The sequence below is a fragment of the Carlito syrichta genome, unplaced genomic scaffold (genome assembly GCF_000164805.1).
Source record: "Carlito syrichta isolate Samal-C Ts95f unplaced genomic scaffold, Tarsius_syrichta-2.0.1 Scaffold126411, whole genome shotgun sequence".
Lineage (NCBI taxonomy): Eukaryota > Metazoa > Chordata > Mammalia > Primates > Tarsiidae > Carlito > Carlito syrichta.
In genome coordinates, this window is record NW_007070507.1 from 180,278 (window position 1) to 202,302 (window position 22,025).

Sequence of the window (22,025 nt, forward strand, 5' to 3'; positions counted from 1 at the left end):
CCCGCCTGCCCGGGCCCCTGGCGCCCGCCCGCAGGCTGCAGGCCCCAGGGCTCGCGTCTGGCTTCGTGGGGGAACTGCTGGCTTCCGCCCCTGGTGTTGCTTGGGTGGAAGTCTGCGGAGGAAGCCTGGCCTCTCGCACGTGCAGTTGGAAAAGCGGGAGTGCTTCCTCCCCCGGGGCTCCGTGGGTCACACCTGGGGCCTGTGCTCATGGCCTGCCGTTCCAGGGCGGCCGCGAGCTTGTCTGCTGTGTTCAGGGCCGCTTCCCAGGGTGTAGCCCAGGTTAGGTGCTGGGAGGATGCTCGTTCAATGAGGGAATTCCAGGCCGCGCTTAATCAGAACCTCTGCTTCCCTCAGAGCTCCCCAAGGCATCTGGTTCTCAGGCATTCCACTTCTCCTTCACTTCTGGGACTTCACTTCTGGGACCTGGCTTCCTGTGCCTGAGGGTGCCCTCCCCCCTTCTTTCCCTGGGACCCCTGTGTGTGGGACTCCAGCTCGGCTCACCTCTTCAGCTTCCTAGGCTGCTGAAACTCACCCTCCGGTCTTTCTCCCCTACTGGCTTTCTGGATTCTTGAAGACAGGCATTTGACAGCTGTTGCATGTGCTGGATAGATCAAATCTGCAGGAGCAGAGCTCTCAGGGAGACTTCACAGCCCTCGTTTTGTAGGTTGGAAACAGGCAGGAGGGCGAGGCTTCCCTGAAGTTGGAGAGAGGACTCGCCCGGGGTCCCTGGGTTCCTCAGTACACTCGCTGTTGCCCTCTGGGCCTCTCTTCTCCCTTGGCCTTTCCTGGGCTCCCTGATGGCAGCCGGGGATGTACTTATAAATGTGTTCAAGCTGTCACCACCAGCCATGTTGCTTTGACTGGTAGTTGAGCCTCTGGGAGTCTCAGTTTCCTCATCTGTAAGATGGGAATGATGATATGTATTTTATAGAGTTGTTGGAATAATAAGCATGGAAATGTTTGTCAGCGCCTGCCTTACAATAGTGTTCAATAAAAGCAGGTGCATTTTCTCCTGTTTATTCCCAGAGATCCCATCAACCCCTTTCTTGGTTTGAGAGCACGGAACCCTCCCAGTTTCTCATCTGCTGTTTATTTGACACCGGAGGCCATCCTGCCCTTCCTCCTTTGGTGTTCCTGTTTAATCGCTAGCCCTAATCTCATGGAGCTCAGCCATGCAGGGCAGCCATAAATGCATAGCCCTGGTGAAGTGCAGGGAGCATCTGGGGTGGGGATAGGGGTGCTTACTCTCTGAGGGCAGCACTGGATTGGACTCCTGAAGACGAGGGTGGAGGGGGGCCAGGTAGAAGGGCATCTGGAAAGGTCTGTGAGGTGGGGGGAGGAAGGTGGGTGCTCCTGTGGCTGCCCCGGCTGCCGCCACCAGTGTCTCAGGTGTTGCCTGGCCCTCCGTGGGCCCCTCAGTATTTCCATGTGGGTGGCTGGTCCTTTCAGAATGGATGCTCTTCTGCCCAGTGCTCTGCTGGTACAGTAGGGCCAGGTGAGGTTCATGTCTCCTGGTAGGGGGTGGCTGGCCTTGTGTGTCCTTCAGCAGTGTCTACCAGCCAGGCTTGGCACTATCCTGCAGGCATCCAAGAACCGGGCTGGTGGGGAGAGCTGGTAGAGAAGACGCCTTCCAGAGGGCATCGTGTCAGGAGAGATGCCTACCTGTGTCTGTCATGGCATGTCTTTCATATGAACACACTTCTGAATTTTATGATGAAAGTCAATGGAAGACAACTTATCTGTGAAAAAAAGTTTAAGTGTCAGCTTTAGTAAAGCTTCAGTTTGAGTCTGAATATTTGCTGAGTTTTGATGGTGAACTGGGTACCAAGGAACCTGGAGGAATATGGCTCCCTTCTTCAGGGAGCCAGTGAGCAGGTCAGTACAAGGCAGGTGACAAGTACTGTGACCAAGGGAAGCACAGGGGCCATGTGAGCTGGGAGATGGACCCTGGGAGCACCCAGGTAGCCCTCCCGGAGTAGGTGGCCCCTGAGCTAGTATTGGTCAGGGCCCTTCTGTTTAAAGGTTGTGGCAACTGTGTGACTTTCTATAGCTTCTGTAACAAAGTCCCGCAAACTCTCTGGCTTAGAGTAACACATGTATTCTTTTCTACTTCTGGAGGTCAGAAGTCCAAAATCATCTTCCCTGGGATCCCCTCTGCTTCAGACTCTCCCTGTGGTAGCTGAGTGGCCCCTGGGACTGTGGGCCTGCATAGTCTGGGTAGTTCTAGGCACTGGAGGAGAGACAACCTGGGCTTGAGTCTCCCAGGGAGGATTTGATGGTGCAGTGTGGGTCATACGTTCCTCTTTGAACCAATCACTGCGGGCCTCTGACTGGAATTGGGGGGCAGCCCTCCCCACACATGGAATTGGGTGAGGTTCCTCCACAAAACAAGAGCTACTGAGCAGACCAGAACATCTCACAGAGAGCAAAAGGTGGCAAACAAAAGCAGCCAATGCCTATACCTGCTGTGGTCACACAGCACCAGGCTGACTCGGCTTCTGGTGGTGTTCCTGGCCCACAATGGCTGATTCTACAGGGTAGATCTCGGGTAAGGCAGATATCTCAGGCTGGTTGTTCCTCTGCATTCCCACATGCAGCTGAGATTGTGATGGGTAACTTGTTAGAACAGTACTTCTCAGATTTTTTGGTCTCAGAACTGTTTACCCTTTATAAAAATTACTGAGGGCTGGGCATGGTGGCTCACATCTATAATCCCAGCACTTTGGAAGGCTGAGGCAGAAGGATTGCTGGAACCCAGGAGTTCAAGACCACCCTGGGCAACATAGCAAGACTTTGTCTCTACAAAAAAGTTTAAAAATTAGCTGGGCATGGTGGCTCGCACCTGTAGTTCCAGCTACTCTGGGAGGCTGAGGTGGAAGGATCGCCTGAGCCTAGAAGGTTGAGGCTGTAGTGAGCTGTGATTGCGCCACTGCACTCCAGCCTGGGTAAGAGTGAGATCCTGACTCAAAAAAATATTATTGAAGATGCCAAAGAACTTTTGTTTATTTGAGTGAATTATGTTTTCCGATGCCTACTGTCCTAAAAATTAAAGCTGAAAAATGTTAAAAAATTAACTTATTTAAAAATAATAAACTTGTGACATATTAACATAAAAAACGTTATTTATGAAAACAAACTATTTTCCAAAATGAAAAAAATTGAAGAATGAGATTGTTTTGCTTTTTTGAAACTATCTGTAATATATGCATAATAGACAGTTGGATTTTCCTGTCTGCGTCTGTTTAGTCTCTTGCGATAGTTTTTTTTTTTTTTTCTTTTTTTAGCCACCGCGTCCACCCATGACTCTTTCATGAGAACAGAATCTCCTGTATTTTGGGAGAATGCTCCTCTTCTCCCACTCCAGCCTTGTGGCTGTAGTAAGAGTTGCCAGTGGTAGCTACTTGCCTTTATAACCTCTGTTCATTAGTGGGCACACCTCCCATGAGATTATATAGAAACTCCAGAGAGCAGGAATCTTGTCTCCTATGTTTACTACTCTACACCAAAGCCAGAACAGTGACTGACATATAAATGCTCAAAAAATGTTAGCCAGGCGAGATGGCTCATGCTTGTCATTCCAGCACTTTGGGAGTTGGAGGTTAGAGGACTACCTGAACCCAGGGGTTAAAGACCAGTCTGGGCAACTTGGCAAGACCTCGTCTCTACAATAAATGAAAAAAATTAGCCAGGCGCGGTGGCACGTGCCTGTAGTTCCAGCTACTTGGAAGGCTGAGATGGAAGGATTGCCAGAGCCCAGCAGGTCGAGGCTACAGTGGCCGTGAGTGTGCCCCTGCACTCCAGCTTGGGCGACAGAGTGAGACTCCGCCTCAAAAAAAAAATCTAAGGAAAATACTTTGGGAGAAACATAATTTACTGAACGAATGTACAGTTATTTTACTGTTTCCTAAAGAGGACTGCTCCTTCACATGCAGCCGTTTCACGCAGGCTGAAAGCTCAGTGGCGGGCCTGTTACCCACTACTCAGTGACAACACTATATGTCCCGAGTTGCAGGAACCCACAAGACCAACAGCCAAAAGGTGCCCTCTTGAAAGCACGCCTCCCTTGGGCCTGCGGGAGGGGAGGACACCCAGGACCCAGGCGGGGAGTTCGGAAGCCTCTAGGGTGGGGCATGGTCCTGGGTCCTATGGGTGCAGAGGCCCAAGGACGTCCCCCTGTCGATCCCCTCAGTAGGTCCCCGTGGGCCTACCTGCCCCATGCACCTCATAGTGGGTCCCACACTTGTCCTTCAGGGTGGTGAGGAGCAGTCAGTGGTGGGAGCTGCAGGTGGGGTTTGCCGGGCTCACCTCTGGCCCGACAGGGTCAGCTCCACCTACATACCCTTGCCCAGGTTCCTCAGCCCCAAGGCAGGCAGGCTTCTCTGATGCTGCGCCTACACCCCACAAGCAGTAGTGTCTTAAAGATTTGTACCAAAGTGGAGTCTCCACCTTGTCAGTGAACTTCCTACTGGGTGACATTAAAATCCTTTGGTCGTTCTTGCACTCTGGATGGATCTTTTGTTCTTGCAGGATCTTGCCTCTTTATGCATTGTTTGGAAAATGCTGGTTCGCTGAGTTATGTAGACCTTCCAGATACTGACACGTTTACTTGTTCAGTTGCAGAAGATCATGTGCATTATGTCACTGCCCGTCTCATCAGGAAGGTCTTGAAGTATGAAGCTGTCAGGCTCACAGTGGAGGATACAAATGTTCTCAACTCTAATTTTTGCCTGAAAACACCATTTTTATTACAGTTTTCCTTGAAGTGACATGTTCACTTCATTCACATTTGAGAAGGTGTCTGCCAAGGACCCAAGTCAGAATAACCATGTTGTGTCTCTCATTCTTTTTAGTAACAGTGGCCTTGATGACTGAGAAAGCTGTGCATTCAACTTGCAGCCCAGTCATGGCAGGGCTTCCCTGGGATGAAGTTGCCCTTCAGTTTGCAGCAGAAGGGCGTTTATGTATTTCCTGTTTTGTCATACACAATATTAAGAATGTGTATACTCTGAGATCAAGATGTAATAAAGTTAGTTTTCCTGGCTTCACCAAGGATGTTCTTCCAGGAAGCTGTCCCATTCTTTCTTGCAAGTGGTGGAAGCATGCCAGCCAGGTCAAGTGGCTGTCTGGGGTCCAGCTTAGGCTCCCGTGGCCTTACTTGCCGTTGACTTTGCCCCGTCAGCACCACATCAACACAGTGAGAGGGGCAAATAACATCTGGGCATTAGGAACATAGTTTTGACCCTGTTGGACCTTGGGACCTCAGGACATTCAGAGAACTGAGTCTTAGAAGGCCCAGCACTGCCTCTTCTCCTTGTTTGCCATTTTAGTGTGCTGGACTCAGGCTCTTCAAGGCCAAGATCTGTTGGTTAGAGAGGATTCTGACCACACCCATAATGGGCCAGGCCACTAAGAAGCTGGTGACACTTAAAACATGGTTCACGTGGTAGCGTGTGCCTGTAGTTCTAGCTCCTTGGAAGGCTGAGGTGGAAGGATCGCCAGAGCCCAGCAGGTCAAGGCTATGGTGGCTGGGAGCGTGCCACTGTACTCCAGCCTGGGCGACAGAGTGAGACTCCAACTCAAAACAAACAAACAAAAACATGGTTCAAAGTGACTTTAGCAATAAGAAATTTTGTTCATGTGGCTGAAGTGCCTTGGGAGGACCGGTGTTAGGGTGCCCGGGACTCTGGTGATGACACCTGGACCTTCGCTTCTGCCCTTTCCGTTCTGCCTGTTTTTCTGTGTCTCAAGGTAGCTGCTTCCAAGGTGGCCCCAGGCTCTTTCAGGTGGACCTTCTGTCTACTCCAAAGGCTGTATTCCTGCTCTCACGCTCCCTGGGTCTCCCACAGGACAGTCCCGTACCAGGGCTGGATTTCAGCTGCTTCTTGCCCCTGGTGTCCTTGTGCAGTACCCGACCTACACAACTGTACAAAGCAGTCCCACATGTGCCCATCCTAAATCAGTCACCATGGCCCAGGAAGGTGGTGACTGGAGGGTTCTCTGGAGCGAGACAGGCACATTTACCAAGCGAAAGCAGAATGGGTGTCAGCCAGCAAGGAAGTCTACTGCACTGGAGTTTATAGGGTGTGGGTTTTGGGAATTCTGTAGTAGTCAAGAATTTTTTAGAATTTCTCTGATCACTTTGACCCTTATAACTTTTTTCTATTTGATCATGAATGGCGCAGGTAACCCGGGAGGCCCAAGTGATCCTGAGATGGGCACAATGAGCAGCTGGCAGAAGATCTTTGCCCAAAATGTGCTCATCCCTCCCTACCCTCAGAGAGCACGCCAGTTTTCGAAGGAATCCACAGCATTTCAGTGCATCCTGAAGTGGCTTGATGGACCCATAGTCAAGCAGGTAACGAGACTGTGCAGTCTGTGATGGGTTGACTTGTGATTTTTCTACTTTGGTGATACCCGTACAGCCATTCTGTTTGTCATCTTTATCAGTGTTCAATAAATTACATGAGATATTTAACACTGTTATAAAACAGGCTTTATGTTAGATAATTTTCCCCAGCTGTAGGCTTATGTGAATGTCTGAGCACGTTCGAGGCTGGGCTGAGCCAGGATGTTCGGTGAGTTAGATGTAGTAAATGCATCTCAGTTTCTGATATTTTCAGCTTATAGTAGGTTTATCGGGATGTGGCCCTGCCATAAATTGAGGAGCATCTGTATTGATTTTCACTTATTTGAGCCTGACCACCATCCCCATTACCTTGGGCCCTGGCAGGATTTGGAGGCAAAGTGGCCCATCAGCAAAGAGAATATGTGATTCAGTGATTTGTCAGCATTTTTGACCCTGGGTAAGGGTTTCTTTCTGTCCACGGTGGAGCAATTAAAAACCCAAGTACCCTGACTTCCTGGGTTGTTTCTGAGCCAGGTGGCCTTGTGCGTGGCTCAGCATGGCCTCCTTCAGCCTGGCAGTGAGGCCCGCAGGGGCAGATCTCTGGGTATCTTGGCAGCTCTGTCTGTGGCTGGATGTACTACAGCCTTTTGCACACTCAGCCCTGTGCCCAGATGGCTCCACAACTGTCTGTGTCCTTCAGCTGACTAGGGTCCTGCTGGACAAGCTAGTGCCTCTGTGCTGCCCACGGAATGCTCATGCGGTCTGATTGTCCTCACAAGGCCCAGGGGCACATGAAAAGGATTCAGTCTGGTCAGTGTATACCCGTGACTTCCTACAGGGTTTGGCTTGGCAAGACTGTTTTCCTCTGCAACTGGGAGAATGGAATTCACATACGTTCAAAGTTGTTGGGGCACCAGGTCTGTGAATAACTTACTGTTATCAAATCATTGATGTCCTACATTGTTCAATTCCAACCACCATGAGCACCTGCTGTGTCTTTGCCACTGTGTTAGGCGCTGCGGTGGCTGGTACTTTGACAGCTTTCTTTCCGGCACTTTACTCGTTTTGTTGGTTTAATCCTCACCACAGCCCTATGAAGCAGGCTGCGCCTTGCCCCCATCTGTGGAAGAGAAGCAGAACCTGGAGGAGTGGAGTCGTCTGCTTGGGGCACTGCTCTCACTGAGGCTGGGTGCCAGTCTCCCTAGACTGACTCAGCTGCCTCCCAGGAGCTCACAGTTGGCAGCACTTTCCTTCCTGTTTCCCTGGAATTTTACAGTGGAAATTTTATTTCTTCCCTCATTTTATTTTATTTTTATTTTGAAGAGGTAATTCACATAATTCAAAATTGACAAGTATACACAGGGAGAGTGACTCACCCCACAGTGTCCCCAGGACACCCAGCGTGTCACCCTAGCTGGAGCCAGTGTTTCCTTATAGCTTTCCAGAAGTTCTAAGCAAATCCAACAGACAAATATACCTGTACATATTTTTCATTTTTAAACATGTAAATTATATTTACTATCTTCTGTTTTGCACTTGCTTTTTAAAAAAGTTCATAACAGCATATCTTACAGATTATTCATGTTATCACATGAAGAAAATGTTATTATTTCTTAAGACTGTGTAGTATTTCTTTATATGGCTGAACCATCATTTACTTGGGCCTCTATAATGAAAATTTAGACTTTTCCAGTCCTTTGCTGTTACAAACACTGCTGCAGTGAATAATCTTATTTATATCATTTTTTTATATGTACATATGTCTGTAGAATAAGCCCTACAAGTGGAATTCCTGATTCAAAGTCATATGCTAGAAATTATCTTTTAAGACCCGACTATATGTTTACAAAAAACACTTTAAACATAAAGACATAAACAGATTGAAAGTAAAATGGTGGCAAAAGATGTACCATATAAATACCAAGCAAATAAGGTTTTTGATTATGCTGATACCAGACAAGTAGATTTCAAGGTGAGTAGTATTCCTAGAGACAAAAGGGCATTTCATAAAGATAATGGTAATCAAATAAACCTAACAATCCCTAGGTGTGTATGCACCTGTGTTGGGAACCCCCCAAGACCACCTCCCAGGTCTGAAGATTCTCCAAGGGGACTCACATGACTCAGCAGACTCAGCATATAGTTATATGACTGTAGTCACATGACTCAGAATACTCACAGCTAAGATTTATTGCAGCAGGAGGCTACAGAGCAAGATAACAAGGGGAAGAGGCATATGGGGAGACATCTGGGGGAAGCGGGCACACGCTTTAGGGGTCTGCTCCCCATGGAGCCTCACAGAATGCAGATAGTTCCCACAGCAATGAATTGTAATAACACATGTGAAAATTCCCGACTCCCAAAAGGGAAGCAGGTGTTCCCCATATACCACTGTGTATAAACAGTTTAGGCATGGTGAACCACTCTTACCAGTTAATTGGGAGGACCCTCCCAACATCTTGGCTCCCAGATTCCAGCCAAGGGCCACACTTGAAAGAGCTGGCCTTTCCAAGCATCACAGTCAGGTTGCTGTGATAACGCTTGTGCACAGCACCCAATAACGAGGCTTCCAAATTCACGAGGCAAAATTGGACAGAAGTAAAATTCAAATTCACAGTCATAGTTGGAGACTTTTCAGTCTCCTCTCTTAATAATTTTTTTTTTGAATTGGAGTCTCACTCTGTCGCACAGGCTGGACTGCAGTGGCATGATCATAGCTATCACGGCCTTGACCTGCTGGACTCAGGCAATCCTTCTGCTTCAGCCTCCTGAGTAGCTGGGACTATAGGCATGTGCCATCATACCTGACTAAGTTTTTGACTTATTATAGAGATGAGGTCTCACCATGTTGCCCAGGCTGGTCTTGAGCTCCTAGGTTCAGACCATTCTCTTGCCTCAGCCTCCCAGAGTGCTAGGTTTACAGGCATGAGCCACTGTGCCTGACTCTTTGCTTAATAATTAACAGAACAAGCCGGGCTTGGTGGCTCAGCCTGTAATCCCGCGCCTTTGGGAGGCTGAGGTGAATGGATTGCCTGGGCAGCAAGACCTCATCTCTACAATAAATCAAAAAATCAGCCGGGTGTGGTAGCGCATGCCTGTAATTCCGGCTACTTGGAAGGCTGAGGCGGAAGGATCTCCGGAGCCCAGCAGGTCGAGGCTGCGGTGGCCGGAAGTGGCCACTGCACTCCAGTCTGGGCGACAGAGTGAGACTCCAACTCAAAAGAAAAAATAATAATAATTAACAGAACAAATGCACCAAATTCTCATAAGGATTTGGAAGATCTGAACAACACCATCAACCACCCTGACATCTCTTAAACACTACCCTCACCAAAAATAGAATACACATTCTTCTCCAGTACGCATGGAACATTCACCAAGACAAATCATATACTGGGCCATAAAAATGTCTCAACAACTTTAAAAGAATTCAGATTATAAAGAGTATGTTTATTGACTACCATGGTATTAAATTAGAAATAAATAACAAGAGACCTAGGGACTCCTCAGATAGTTAACATACTGGTAAATAATCCTAGAGGCAAAGAATAATCAGTAGGGAAATTAGAAAATAATTTGAACTGAGTAGGGGAAGTAAATAAAATTTGTGGACTGTAGCTATTGCAGTCCTTTGAGGGAAATTTATAACATACAACTGTATTAGAAAAGAAGAAAGGTACAAAATCAGTGGCCTTTGCTTCTTTCTTGACAGCCTAGATAAAAAACAAATACAAGATAAGTAGAAGAAAGGAAATGGTAAATACAGTTGTGTGCTGTTTAATGGCAGGGCACATTCTGAGAAATGTGTTGCTTGGCAACCTTGTCATTTTACGAACACCATCAAGTATTCTTATACAAACCTGGATGGTATAACCTACTACACACCCAGGCTGTATAGTGTAGCCTATTGCCCTCAGGTTCCAAACCTGTACGGCATGTTGCTGTAGTGAATACTACAGGCAATTGTAACACAACGGTGAGTATTTGTATATCTAAATATAGAAAAGATACAGTAAAAATACAATATTATGATCTTATGGGACCACCATTATATGTGCAGTGTGTTGTTGACTGGAAGTTCATTATGCAGCACATGACTGTGAGCAGAAATCAGTAAAGGACAAATAATGGAGAAAATCGTTGGAGTGAGAAGTTTGTTATTTTAAAAGATTATTAAAATCGATAAAGCTCTAGCAAGACTAATCAAGAGAAAATAGAAAACATTATCAATATTCAAAATGAAAGACGCATCACTACATAGCCACAGATATTAGAATTATAAAGTTGCGTTTTATCAAATATTAAAGGAAGAAATAATACTAATTCTAGACAAACTCTTTTGGAAACTAGAGGAGGAGGAGGGAACGCTTTCCAACTCAGTTGCTGAGGTCACTTAGTAACCCTGCCACTCAAACCAGTCAAGGACACGACAGTACAGACTGATATCCCTCATGAATATCAACACAAAAATCTTTAAAACATTAGGACATCAAATCCAGCAGTGTCTATAAAAGATAATATGTCAGCATCAAGTGGGGTTTATTGCAAAGTTGGTCTTCCATAAAAAAAAATCAATCAAAATACAGTATGTGAAGGAAGATAAAGTTGGAAATAGAAAAGAAAGTTTGACTTAGTCTTACAAGTTCATACAGTTTTAGTTTTGAGAACTGACAGCTTTAGATGACAGCAAACCTCCCTAAGTAAGGTGCTGGGCTAAGATGATTACATGCCTATTTTGAGCACAGAACACTTTGTTGATTAGTTTAGTATGTTTCTCTCACTGTTCCATTTACTTTTATTTGCTTAGTCTAATTTTACCATGAACATTAGTTGTATACCGTTAGTTGTATTTCTTTATTTTGGGATGGCTTCTCAATTCAGTTTGATCCCTATTGGGCTCCCTGATATGTGAGGAATGTGCAGGGGAAACAGATGCCTTTGCTCCATATCCTGCCTTCATGGAGCTCTAGTAGAAACTTATTTGCATAGAATTTGGTGCAGAGTAGCATGGAGATGGAGGGGGTGGTTAGGGTAGGTGTTCTGGAAAGAAGTCCAAGCCAGCAGCAGAGATTTGGGGAGCTGTGGGGTCCTGGCTGGTGATTACTCTGAGATGATGTTAAGGAGGAGGAGGAGGCTGATGGTGGCCTGTGCAGGGGCGAGGAGGTACACATACTGAGTACCTGCTCATGTAAGGCCTTGCCTAGGCCCTGAGCATAGAGCAGGGAACAGAATTTCCAGGCTTGTGCCCTCACAGAGCTCATGTTCTAGTTGGGGTAACAAACAATCGACATGCAGAAGCTGGATTATCATCCTGGGAGATAAAGCAGGCAGAGGCGGGTCTGGGGGGCAGTGGTGGGAACTACAGCCTGATAGGTGCCAGGAGTGTGAGGCCCTTGGAGGAGGCAGTGCAGCCAGTGTGAAGGGGCGAGGAGGGGGCACAAGGGGCTGTGTGCAGAGGCAGCCAACGGGACTCCCTGCGCTGAGAGAGAGGGCAGGCTCGGCTGTGCCCTTCTTCCTGTCCCCGTAGATTACACCACCTCTCTCCCAGGGCTTCCCTAGAAACGTGGGACTCAGGGCTAGACCTGGGGGGCTGGGCAGACTGCCCGTCCCTCTCCCCTCACATGCACAGCCTTCCTCAAGAGCAGAACCAGGTGGGCCTACTTCTTGTCACCTGCACTGTCCTGTCCTCTCTTGCCTGGTGGTGGCCGCAGCCTCCTGACTGGCCCTCGCCCACTCTCTCTCTTCACCACATGCATCTCTGCTGTAGGAATTTCCTTCTGATCCTGGGTCGAGTGTGTCGTTTCTGCCAGTCTTTCCTGGGCTTCTTGTGTCCTTTGGTGAACACCCAGCCTTCCCTGGCACCTAGAGGCCTGCGGAGCTGCCCTGTGCCCTCAGCTCGTCTCTCCTCTCTTTACTGCCAGCCTGCTGCAGTCAGGCAGGCTGTCTGTCTACCACGTCCTGGGCTTGTTTTTGTCCAGGTGTGGTGAGGCTGGCAGGTCAGGGTTTGTTACACGGGGCTCCTGAGAGGAGGGCTGCACCACGTGCTGTATGGTCACGTGGAGAAGCCTGGGTTGGTCAGGTGGTAGAAGAGGGACTGGGAAGCATGGGCAGAGCCTTTCTTGTGGTTTTGTGGAAGGGATGGGCAAGGCAGGGTGAGAACGGAAGGGGCTAAGGACCTAAGTGGCCTCCAAGGCTTAGGGCGGCCCCTAGGCCTGGTTTCTGACCCTGGAAAGATCAGGGCAGAAGAGCACTGTCTCCTGGGGAGCACCGGCCAGGCTCTGGCCCAAATGTGGTCTGGCAGGCGCACCATTCACTATCTCCAGGAATTAGCTAGCTCTGGGGGATGGTCTCTCCCAGCAGTAAGGCCCCTGATGCCAGCAAATTGAGGATACAGAAAAGACAATACAGCTCAAACAACTGGACGGAGTTGCTACCATTGTTGGGTCCTGAGCACCCATGCACGTGCACTTCAGCCCCGGGACCTTTGGCTTTGCTGCTCCTTCTGCAGGGTCACACCGCCAGAGGCCCTGTGCTACTTATGCTCCTCTTGGTTCTTAGCTCTGACATCACCTTAGAGCACCCCCCAACCATCCTAAGAGAGCAGACCTGGCTGCTCCCCTGCCCCAGCCCCGTGTTTCTCCTTGTCAGTCCTGTGAGGGCAGAGCCCTCGTTTGTTTTTTTCCCTGCAGTATCCCTAGCATACAGAGCAGATGCTTAACATTTGCTACATGACTGAGCGAAAGAAGAACAGAGAACACCTTGTCCCAGGCGAGAACCATGCCACTGCTGGTTGCAACCAGTAATGAAAGAACTAAATACAAAAATGAAAACTCACTGTCAGTAGTAAGGCTTTTGAAAACAGGCTTTGTCTGTACAATCTCTAGCTGCTTTGTTCTGTTTTTGCAGCCATGATTTCTCCTCAAAGATCTGTGTTTCCCTTGCTAATACCACCTCAAGACAATTCTGGCAAGTTGAGGATTTAGAGTTTCTGATTGTATCAGGAGGAACTCATCTAGTTGCAAAAGATTAAAAAAAAAACCAACAAACCCAAAGTGGTTTAAGCTAAAGGTGATTTATTAACTCACAAAACAGACCCTTAGTTAGCCTGAGCTTCAGGTGCGGTTTGATCCAGAGTTTCATGTGATATCACCTGGACACCTGGACTTCTTGTCCCTTGGCTCCACGTGGTGACAGAGTGGCTGCGGCACTCCAGGCCCGCATCCTGGTAGGTGCATGTTGTGGCTGGCCTCTTGTGCCTCGTGGGCCCCGTGTGAGCTGGGACTTCAGTGCTCTCCTTGGCCAGGTCAGGGCCAAGGGCTTTGATTTATACGAGTTCAATGGCTGCGGGGAAGAGGTAGCTCCCAAAGGGAAACTGGGTGTCTGGTGCCTAAATAAGGTGGTGGATGCCCGGTGGCCGGTCAGTGACTGGCATGACTCACAACGTCATGACCCTTCAGGGCTGACTCCCCGCTGTCTCCTAGGGAGCGCTGGAGGTGCTGTCGGAGGTTGAGTGCCATCTGCGAGTGTCTTTCTTTGATGTCACCTACCGATACTTCTTTGGGAGGACGTGGAAAACCACGGCAAAGCCCACCAAGCAGCTCTCGGGGCCACCGTCCAGGATCGTCTTCAATGAGGTGAGCCCTGGTGGTGACGGGCAGGGGCTTCTCTGTGGCAGAGTGCAGGTGTGTGGGGTCCTGGGGTATCTTCCAGAGAGTGGGGCCTTGCCCGGGCAGTGCCAGCAGGCCCAGTCAGTGCCAGGCTCAGACCAGTGGCAGGCACTTTGTTTCCAAACAAAATCTAGGGTGGAAGCCAAATGGCCCAAACCAGTGAGAGTACTCTGCTCTGGTTGGAGGGAAGCGTGGGGTTCTCATCGCCTCCAAGGAACCTTGGGGTTCTTGGGATAAAGGAAGCCTGTGATCTCATCTGCTGCCACTGCCACCCTGCCCTCCTCCTTCTCCTCTTTCCTTTTAGTTCCCTCTCTCTCTTTTTTTTTAAAAGATGGAGGAACTGAGATTTAGTAAAGTGACTTACCCAGGGAATAGGTGTCAGAGCCTGGATCGACACTTGTGCCTGTGTCTCCAGACTGGGCGAGTGGGTCGGCACTGGTTGAGTGGTGTGTCCTCACTCAGGTTAGCTGCTCTGAAGACAGGTGTGCCTGTCTGAACAGTGGCAGTGATTCTGCGTACGTGTGCCCAGCTCCCTCCTGGCCTTGTTGCTCGGCACCAGCATGATGACGGCACCACCTCATAGAACTTGCCGTCTGTTGGGGTGCCATACTGGGCAGGTAACCAAGTAATTGTGGGTTGTGAAAAGTTCTTGGAAGGAGATCAACAGGAGAACGCAGAGGCCTGCAGAGGCAGGGCGATAGCAAAGCCCTCTCTGCAAGGCTGGTGTTTAAGCTGGGACCTACAGGATGAAAAAGAAGCTGGCCTGGTGACAACCAGGGACGAGGTTGCTCCAAGTGAATAGGGAAGCTCGCAGGCATTTGGGACAGGAGGACAGCCCAGGGCTGGCGTGGCAGTGAGTGGGCTTGGCAAGGTGGCTGGGCACTGTCTCCTTGGCTGGGTCTTCTTAGGGACCTGAGATTTTACTCTAAGAGTTAGGGATGTCATGGAGGACTTTTCCATGCCTGATTGCTACTTCGCAGCTGAACTTGAGTCAGGAGAGTCCTGGAAGGACCACATCAGAATATGGCAAGTCTGCAGGCCACAGTCAGAGGTGATGAGGGGGTCTGGGCTATTTTGAGTTTATGTTTCTCAGGTGTAGAGTGAGACCCAAGAGGCCTGGTGTTGTGCAGTTTGTAGATGGTAGTGACAATGGCTGTCCTTTGAGACATAACCCCTTGAGGGGTATAGCTTTCCTGCTGGGGACTGCTCAGGCTCCAGTTGGTGCCACTGCCTCAGGAGGGCTATGACCACACCACTCTTTGTATTTGGTCATCACTGAATGTTAGGACCGTGCGTGTCTTGGTGTGGGTTGAGTCCAGCTGTTGCCCTTAGTTCACAAGGTTAGTCAGGGGAGAAAACGCTCCAGGGGTCAGGAAGATTAAATGGAGACTTGTAAGAACACATGTCATGGGAACTAAAAGTGTGTCTGACATTCAGGTTGCCAAACAGCTTATGCAAATAGCTCTGAAAGGTCTCTGGCTAGCCATGTTGGAGAGAAAAGGTTTCATGTTGTTAAGTCATGTGTGCGACAGTGGGTGGCCCCTTGCAGTTCTGTTTCGGCATGGGCCATCAGCACTCCATGCCTTCTATATGGCATGGGGTTGGTAATGAGTTTCTGTGGCTGGTGATGTTGCTGATGACCTGGCCTGGTGCTGCCTTCGGGTGGCCCTCCAGGGACGGGCTGTTTCCTCTGATCTTTCTTAGGTGTGCGGAGGGGGCAGGGAAGCTCAGTGTTGTGACAGTTTGTTCCAGTGGTGGCCTTCCTTTCCCAGGGTGGGGCCATTTCATGCTCATCATCCTCCTGTGGAAGTTGGTATTCTAAGTCCCATTTTTAAGAGGAGGACACTGAGGTACTTGGAGATGGAGTGATGCCTCTGGTCCCAGGCCAGTGAGTGGAGCCCTGGGCGGTAGACGTGGGTGTGTCTGACTATGCTGCCTCCCTTGCCCGCTGTGACCTTCTGTTTCACGGGGCAGTAGGTGGGCTCGGCAAAGTGGCTGGGCAGCATCTCCTTGGCTGAGTCTTCTTAGGGACCTGGGGTTTTACTCTAAGAGCTAGGGATGTCATGGAGGTCTTCCCCATGCCTGGCAGCTGCTTCACAACTGAACTTGAGTGGGGAGAGTCCTAGAGGGACCACATCAGAACATGGCGGATCTGCAGGCCTTTTGTTTCAGAAGATTTTGTGGCATGTCAAGGGGTGGAATTAGTCTCTGAAACCAGTACTGGGAGACTTTGCAGTTACCGAGGCCCTAGGATGCATCCCCCCTCCTCCTCTCCACCCTCTTACTCTGCTAGGCGCGTCTTCAGCATTCGTACTGGGCTTGGCATCTGTGACCATGACTCTAGGAGGTCCTAGGCTCCAGGCTGAAAGTAGAGGCCTTCTGTCCCCTGATGTGCTGGGCCACAGAATAACGATCCCTGTAGGATTCTGGTCACATTGTGGGACTTGGTCTTCAGCACTGACTCTTCTCCTTCTCCACTTATCTAGGGATTAAATCTATGCCACTAAGAGGACTTCTGTAGCCGCAGACATCGGGCAGCACTTCTGATTCCACTGCATCCTGAGCTGTGGATTGTGGGCCCTTTTCCCTTTGCAGTTCTGATCTCAGGAAAACTAATTCACTTGTTCCGAGTCTGGGAGGCCTGAGCTGGTGGCTTGAATGTAGCTGTCTGTCGGAGCTGCTCAGTTCAGCCTTGGTGACCATCTGGTCATGACTCCTGTGGAGGCTGGAAATGGGTGGGGGCCAAGTGGAACACACAGTCCTTAAAGTTACTGGAAAAATCTGCACCCTCAGCCGTGGAGTCCCAGGAGTGGAGACTGTAGCCGGGGTTGTGTGGGGCACCTGGAGTGTTTCCAGCCCAGATTGTTCAGGAATGTCTTCACTGGGCTGCTATGCCCAGTGCGAACAGCAGAGGCCAGTGGTGGCCCAGGAATGAGTCTGTCCTCCCAGCCCATCAGTTTCCTCTGTCTCCTTGATGTTCTGAACACACAAAATCAGGGTTTGTTTCAGTTTAGCTAACTAAAGAGAATTCCCCTTTACTTTGTGTGTGTGCATGCATGTGTGTGCTTGTGTGTGCGCGTACCATGTACACGTTTCTGTTCACACGTGTGTGGGAACATTCGTAGGCGTGAGGGTGTGGTGGTGTAAGGCATTGAGCTCACTGGTTGCTCCAGCCTCATTCCTGTGGAGACAGAGAACCCCTTTTAGAGGTGGTTCTGAGATTTGGCAGAGGTCTTTTTCTGGTTTTGCTAATTGCCTGTGTTTTTCTTGTTTCACCCCTTGGCAATGGCTTGAGGGGATTTGATTTGATTTGAGGTCTATGAGCCACTGGTCACAGGGGACTGCGTTTGGAGCCACCATGGCTGTCCAGGTACACGTGCACTAAGGAGTTGCCTTCTCGTGCTCTGGGCTTAATCATGGGTCGTAGGATATGCAGCCCTGAGAGAAAGTACTGTTTCTTGACTGTGCAAACAACAATATCCTGGAAAAAGACTTTGGACAGTGAAGTTTTATCTTCACTCTGGGCTGGGTGTTTTTTTTTTTTTTTTCGTATAATGATGTTCTTTGCACTGGGCCCGTATCCCCCTTGAGGGCTCGGCTACGGGAGCAGGGCTAGGGACAGGAGAGCAGCCTTCAGACCTCTCTCGGCTCTGAGCCTAGAAGTCTGTGTTCTCTGAGGCCCTCCCTGGTGGCGAGGAATTGCTTTTCACTTCCTCCGAGACAGTTAGTAATTCATTCAACCACTAGAAAAAAAAAAAAAACTCTTTTAAAAACTCATCTTGGCAGCCGTGGTGCCAGGCAGCTTCTCCATTTTTTTCCTGAGACAACACACATCTTCCGTGGAGTCTTTCCTTAACTAGCCATGACCCAGCCCCTGGTGGTGTGCTTGTCTCTCGTCTTATTTGAGGAGAGTTACTGAGCAGGAAGCCTGGTGGTCTCAACAGACAGCCTGAACCCAAAGCCAGTGCATGCCAGCCCCAGTGTTGCTCAGGTAACAGGGGCAGTCACCCACCCTCGCAGTGACATGGTGATCGGGTTGCCTAGGAATGTCCCTGCACACGTGTGAACAGAAATGTGTACATGATATGCACACACACAAGCACACATACGCATGCGCACACACAGAGCAAAGGGGAATTCTCTTTAGTTAACTAAACTGAAACAAAGCCCATTTTTCTGTGTTCAGATTGCCAAGGATACAGAGGAAACTGCCAGATTGGCAGGACAGACTCCTGGGCCACCACTGGCCTCTGCTGCTCGCACCGGGCAAGGTGGTCCGGTAACCACACCATGAGAAGGTGACTCCGGAGTGAACTTGGCAGGGCTCCCCTTTGGGAGTGAAGCCATCACGGAAGAGCATTGTAGTCCAGGGAAGCTCCTGGAGCCCTTTGGAATGCCTCGCTGAGCCAGCAGGTTCTGGAATGTGCGTCAGCTGTTGCTGTGGAGCAGCTGCAGCCTCTCACAGGTCTTTGGTGTCACTTGCCTAGGGGAGTCTGTCCTGAATGCAAGTAATTGCAGCAGAAGCAGAAGCGGCTTCCTTTCCCGAGAGCTGTTTCCATAGAGGGAGGCTCATGGTCCAGGCTGGCCCTAGGGCAGGCTCTGTGTGCCCATCTGTCTGCAGCCATGGAGGGCTGCTTTCCTCCTGGCTCAGCAGAAACCAGTGAGGCGGGTGGGAGCCTGAGATGGGGGTGAAAGAAAATGATTTCTAGAAGGAGAAATCTCTCTGTGATGTTTCGATACTGGGGCTTAATTGTGCAGTGCTTGAACTGCCAGGCGTCTGGGGACAGTAGAAGCTTATCAGCTGTGCTCCTGTGAGCTCACAACGGCACAGTGTGGGTGCCTCTTGCTTTGGGTTTTCTTGTTGCCTTTTCTGAGTAAGCCAAGGAGTTGTTCTCTAGCCTGGAGTGAGGGCTGGCCTTGGCCATGAGTGTTGGATTTGAGGAGGATAATGTGGGCTGGAGTCCTGCCCATCACAGGTTTGTTCCTGTGGGACAGCAGGCATGTTGTTTCAGCTCCTTGACCCTGAATCCGTTCATCGGATGATGAGAGAGAACGGCGTACATCTCACACATGCCACTCGAGTGTTAAGCAATGTGTTCTCGCCAGTAGGCCCCAGGGGGCAGGCGGTGTGTGCTCGGCAGTCGTCGGCCTAGCGGCTACGGCATGCCGGTTTCTCTGAGCAGTTTGACGGACAGAGACGGACCGGCGGTGCCCAGTCCTTTCAGCCCGGGCTGAAGTTGGCAGCATTGCTCTAGGCCAGGAATTTTTAGCCTTGGCCCCACTGACCTGGCGGCCAGATAAGTCTTAGGGCAGGATGCTGGCCTTGTCCCTACAGTTGTGACGCTTTGCTGTCGGAGCGGTGGGCCCCTCCCTCTCATGTTTCTGATGAGTAGTGTCCAGGGAACTGAACCCATACTGTGAGGCGAGCATGTGGAAACTGCGTGGATTACTTAAATTGCTTGCCTTCCTAGAGACATTCTAGTAAGGGTTTATTTTTAAAGCCTTCCTTGGAAAGGACTGGCTTAATTTTGCTCTGCACTTTCTGGCCCTGTCATCCGTGTCACGTCGGCGCCAGCTCACGTGAAACACAGTGGGGAATGCCTGGCCATGGCTTCTGCATCCTGACTCGTCACCGCAGGTGAAAGATGGAAATCTGGCCCTGAGGCAGAATGGTGGCCGTGTTTTTGAAGATCAGGTCATGAGGACAGGAACACTTAAATGATTTATGAGTTGTTTAACCTGTCAGGGAGAAACCTGTCCAGGGTGGGTGAGTGAGCCGGCTCCTGTGTCCCGGGGCCCTTCTCCTGCAGGCCAGTGAGGGGCTTAGTGTACCCTGTTAATCATGTACTGCAGTGGCTGCAGCGAATGTCCCGCCCAAAAGTACAGCCTTGGCATCATGTAGTTTCCCTTGACTGAGGGCTTGTGTCTAGGGCTGCCAGCTGAGTGCTGTCTGACTTCTGGCTGAGCCCATTTTTGTGCCAGGAGGGTGGGGAGTGGGTGGGTGGGGGGTACAGGTGATTCGCTCTAACGTGACTTTGCAAGGATGACCTGAGGATTTTGGCTGTGCAGCCCTGCTCGTGTCTTCATCCCTGGGAGGCCCTTTGCATCCACAGCATCTCAGCACTGTTCACGCCTGAGCAGGCTGGTACTTTCTATCCATCTAATGTGTCCTTTATCAAGCCTCTGAGCCCTGAGCCTCTTGAAGGCTGAATTATTTTCCAGTTTCCTTATACATTCTTTAGTGTGGTGCCATTTCTGGACTGGAGGGCCAATGAATGATTTTTGGAAAAGAGCACATGTCCTTACCGATCAGTAATAATACTTGTACACCAACTGGGCTTATAATGCATGGTGCCTCCAGTGGCTGGCTCCTGATGAAAGATGGGTCCTTTTGATTCTAAGGTTGAACCAGCCAAGACAAGCAGCTGTGGAGCTCTGTTGTTGTTGTTGTTTTGGTCTCAAAAGAATTATTTTTGGTGGTAAACGAAAGGGAGCAGTGTAGCCGTAAACTTGCACTTGGGATATGCCCTTGGTCGCTCATCTCACCGCCTTAGGTAGAGTAATTTCAAGGTGACCTCCAAGTGGGAGATGATTGCTGCTTCGAATCAGAGTTGAAAGTGTTTATTTTATTGCCAAGAGAAGTAGGTAGTGTTCATGAAACGGATATGCTCGGGTATAAATATAATAGGTGAGATAATGACCAACTTGACTTCACAGTGGGGCTTTTAAAAAACAGTTCTTGAGTCTTGGAAACAGAAGCATAATTCTCTTTTGATCCAACCACCTGTCAGCTGTAAGTGGTCATTATTTCATCATTTTGCAATAAAAGATAATAGAATAACGATTTATATCTCATGGCTGATGTTTTAATGTGTCTCTCTGTTATCCTGGGCTGACAGTCTGTGATGACAGTAAACGTTTTCTCAGTGACACCATGGTAATGACTCCTTAATAGGAGGATTATTCCAAGTTTAAATCACCATGCAGAAGATCAGCCTTGGCCCTGCCCTACTTCCCTCTGCTTTGGGGATGGTCTTTGTGCTCAGCCACTCAGCCTGATGTCAGGTCATGAGGACTCTGAGTCCAGCGCCCAGCTCAGCACCTCTTCTGATGCCTGTGGGTGCTTGTTCCCTGTTGGTCAGCTAACTTAGACAGACAGCAGCTCCGTCTCTGTCTTCTGTGTCTGTGATGTTCATTAGTGTTAAAGAAAAACAACTGCATTGAATTTAATGCACTAGAAAGGAAGCAACAGAGTGAAGCTGCTTTCATTTCCAAGTGGGCATGCCCATGTTAAATGCAGAGAGGGATTTGACCCACCTGTCCTCTCAGGTTTCCCCCCCCCCCAGCTCTGGGGGTAGGCAGGAAGGCAGAGAGTCAGAGGTCAGCCATTTGCATGTTGGGGAATGGAGAGGTTGCCAGTGGAAAACCTTTTAAGATCAACTTGAATATTATCTACTTGGCTTAGATCTCAAGAAATCTTTTAATAAAATGACCTCATGTCTGTTTTGGGTATAAAAAGACCTTAGTTGGGCTCTGAACTTAGTACCTTGAGAAATCTTAGGATCCTTCCTAGTTTAAATACAGTCAGTTCAGATGAAGCTTCATAATAGTTACACGTGAAGCAGGTTTTGAGTCAGTACTGTCAGTTGGGATTGACATCTGTGTTGAGTGTCAGGTGAAGTGGGGCGTGGACTGGTCATCTCATGGGTCTGTGGTGGACCTGTGATGTCTTGGACTGATCTCACCGTGGTCCTGCCTGGTGTTATTCCCTCGGTGGAGTGCACAACCACTCCTGCCCCTTTGTGCTGGTGTGGTGACACTTTTTTGTGGTGGAATTCCTAGGGCGTGGGAAGTTCCTGGAGCAGAAGCAGATAGTCCTGTGTCCTGGGTGTTAGGTGTTCTGGAATGATAGTTCTGATACCAGCTCAACTCTGAGGGAGCTATTTTAGCATGCTTATTTTCCTTGCATCTGGAGGGGATGCAGTGTTCCCCGTGGGGCATGTGGTGAGAGT

General features: G+C 49.4%; 1 protein-coding gene across 1 annotated transcript in view; it reads left to right on the plus strand.

Annotated features, from left to right (window-relative positions):
- Positions 1-6,220: 6,220 nt before the first annotated feature.
- The window catches only part of NPHP4 (nephrocystin 4), a 125,034-nt gene continuing 109,229 nt past the window's right edge, over positions 6,221-22,025 (plus strand). The window contains exons 1-2 of the mRNA XM_008048580.1: positions 6,221-6,355; positions 13,828-13,980. Of these exons, the coding sequence (XP_008046771.1) occupies positions 6,221-6,355; positions 13,828-13,980 (288 nt within the window). The remainder of the gene's footprint in view (positions 6,356-13,827; positions 13,981-22,025) is intronic.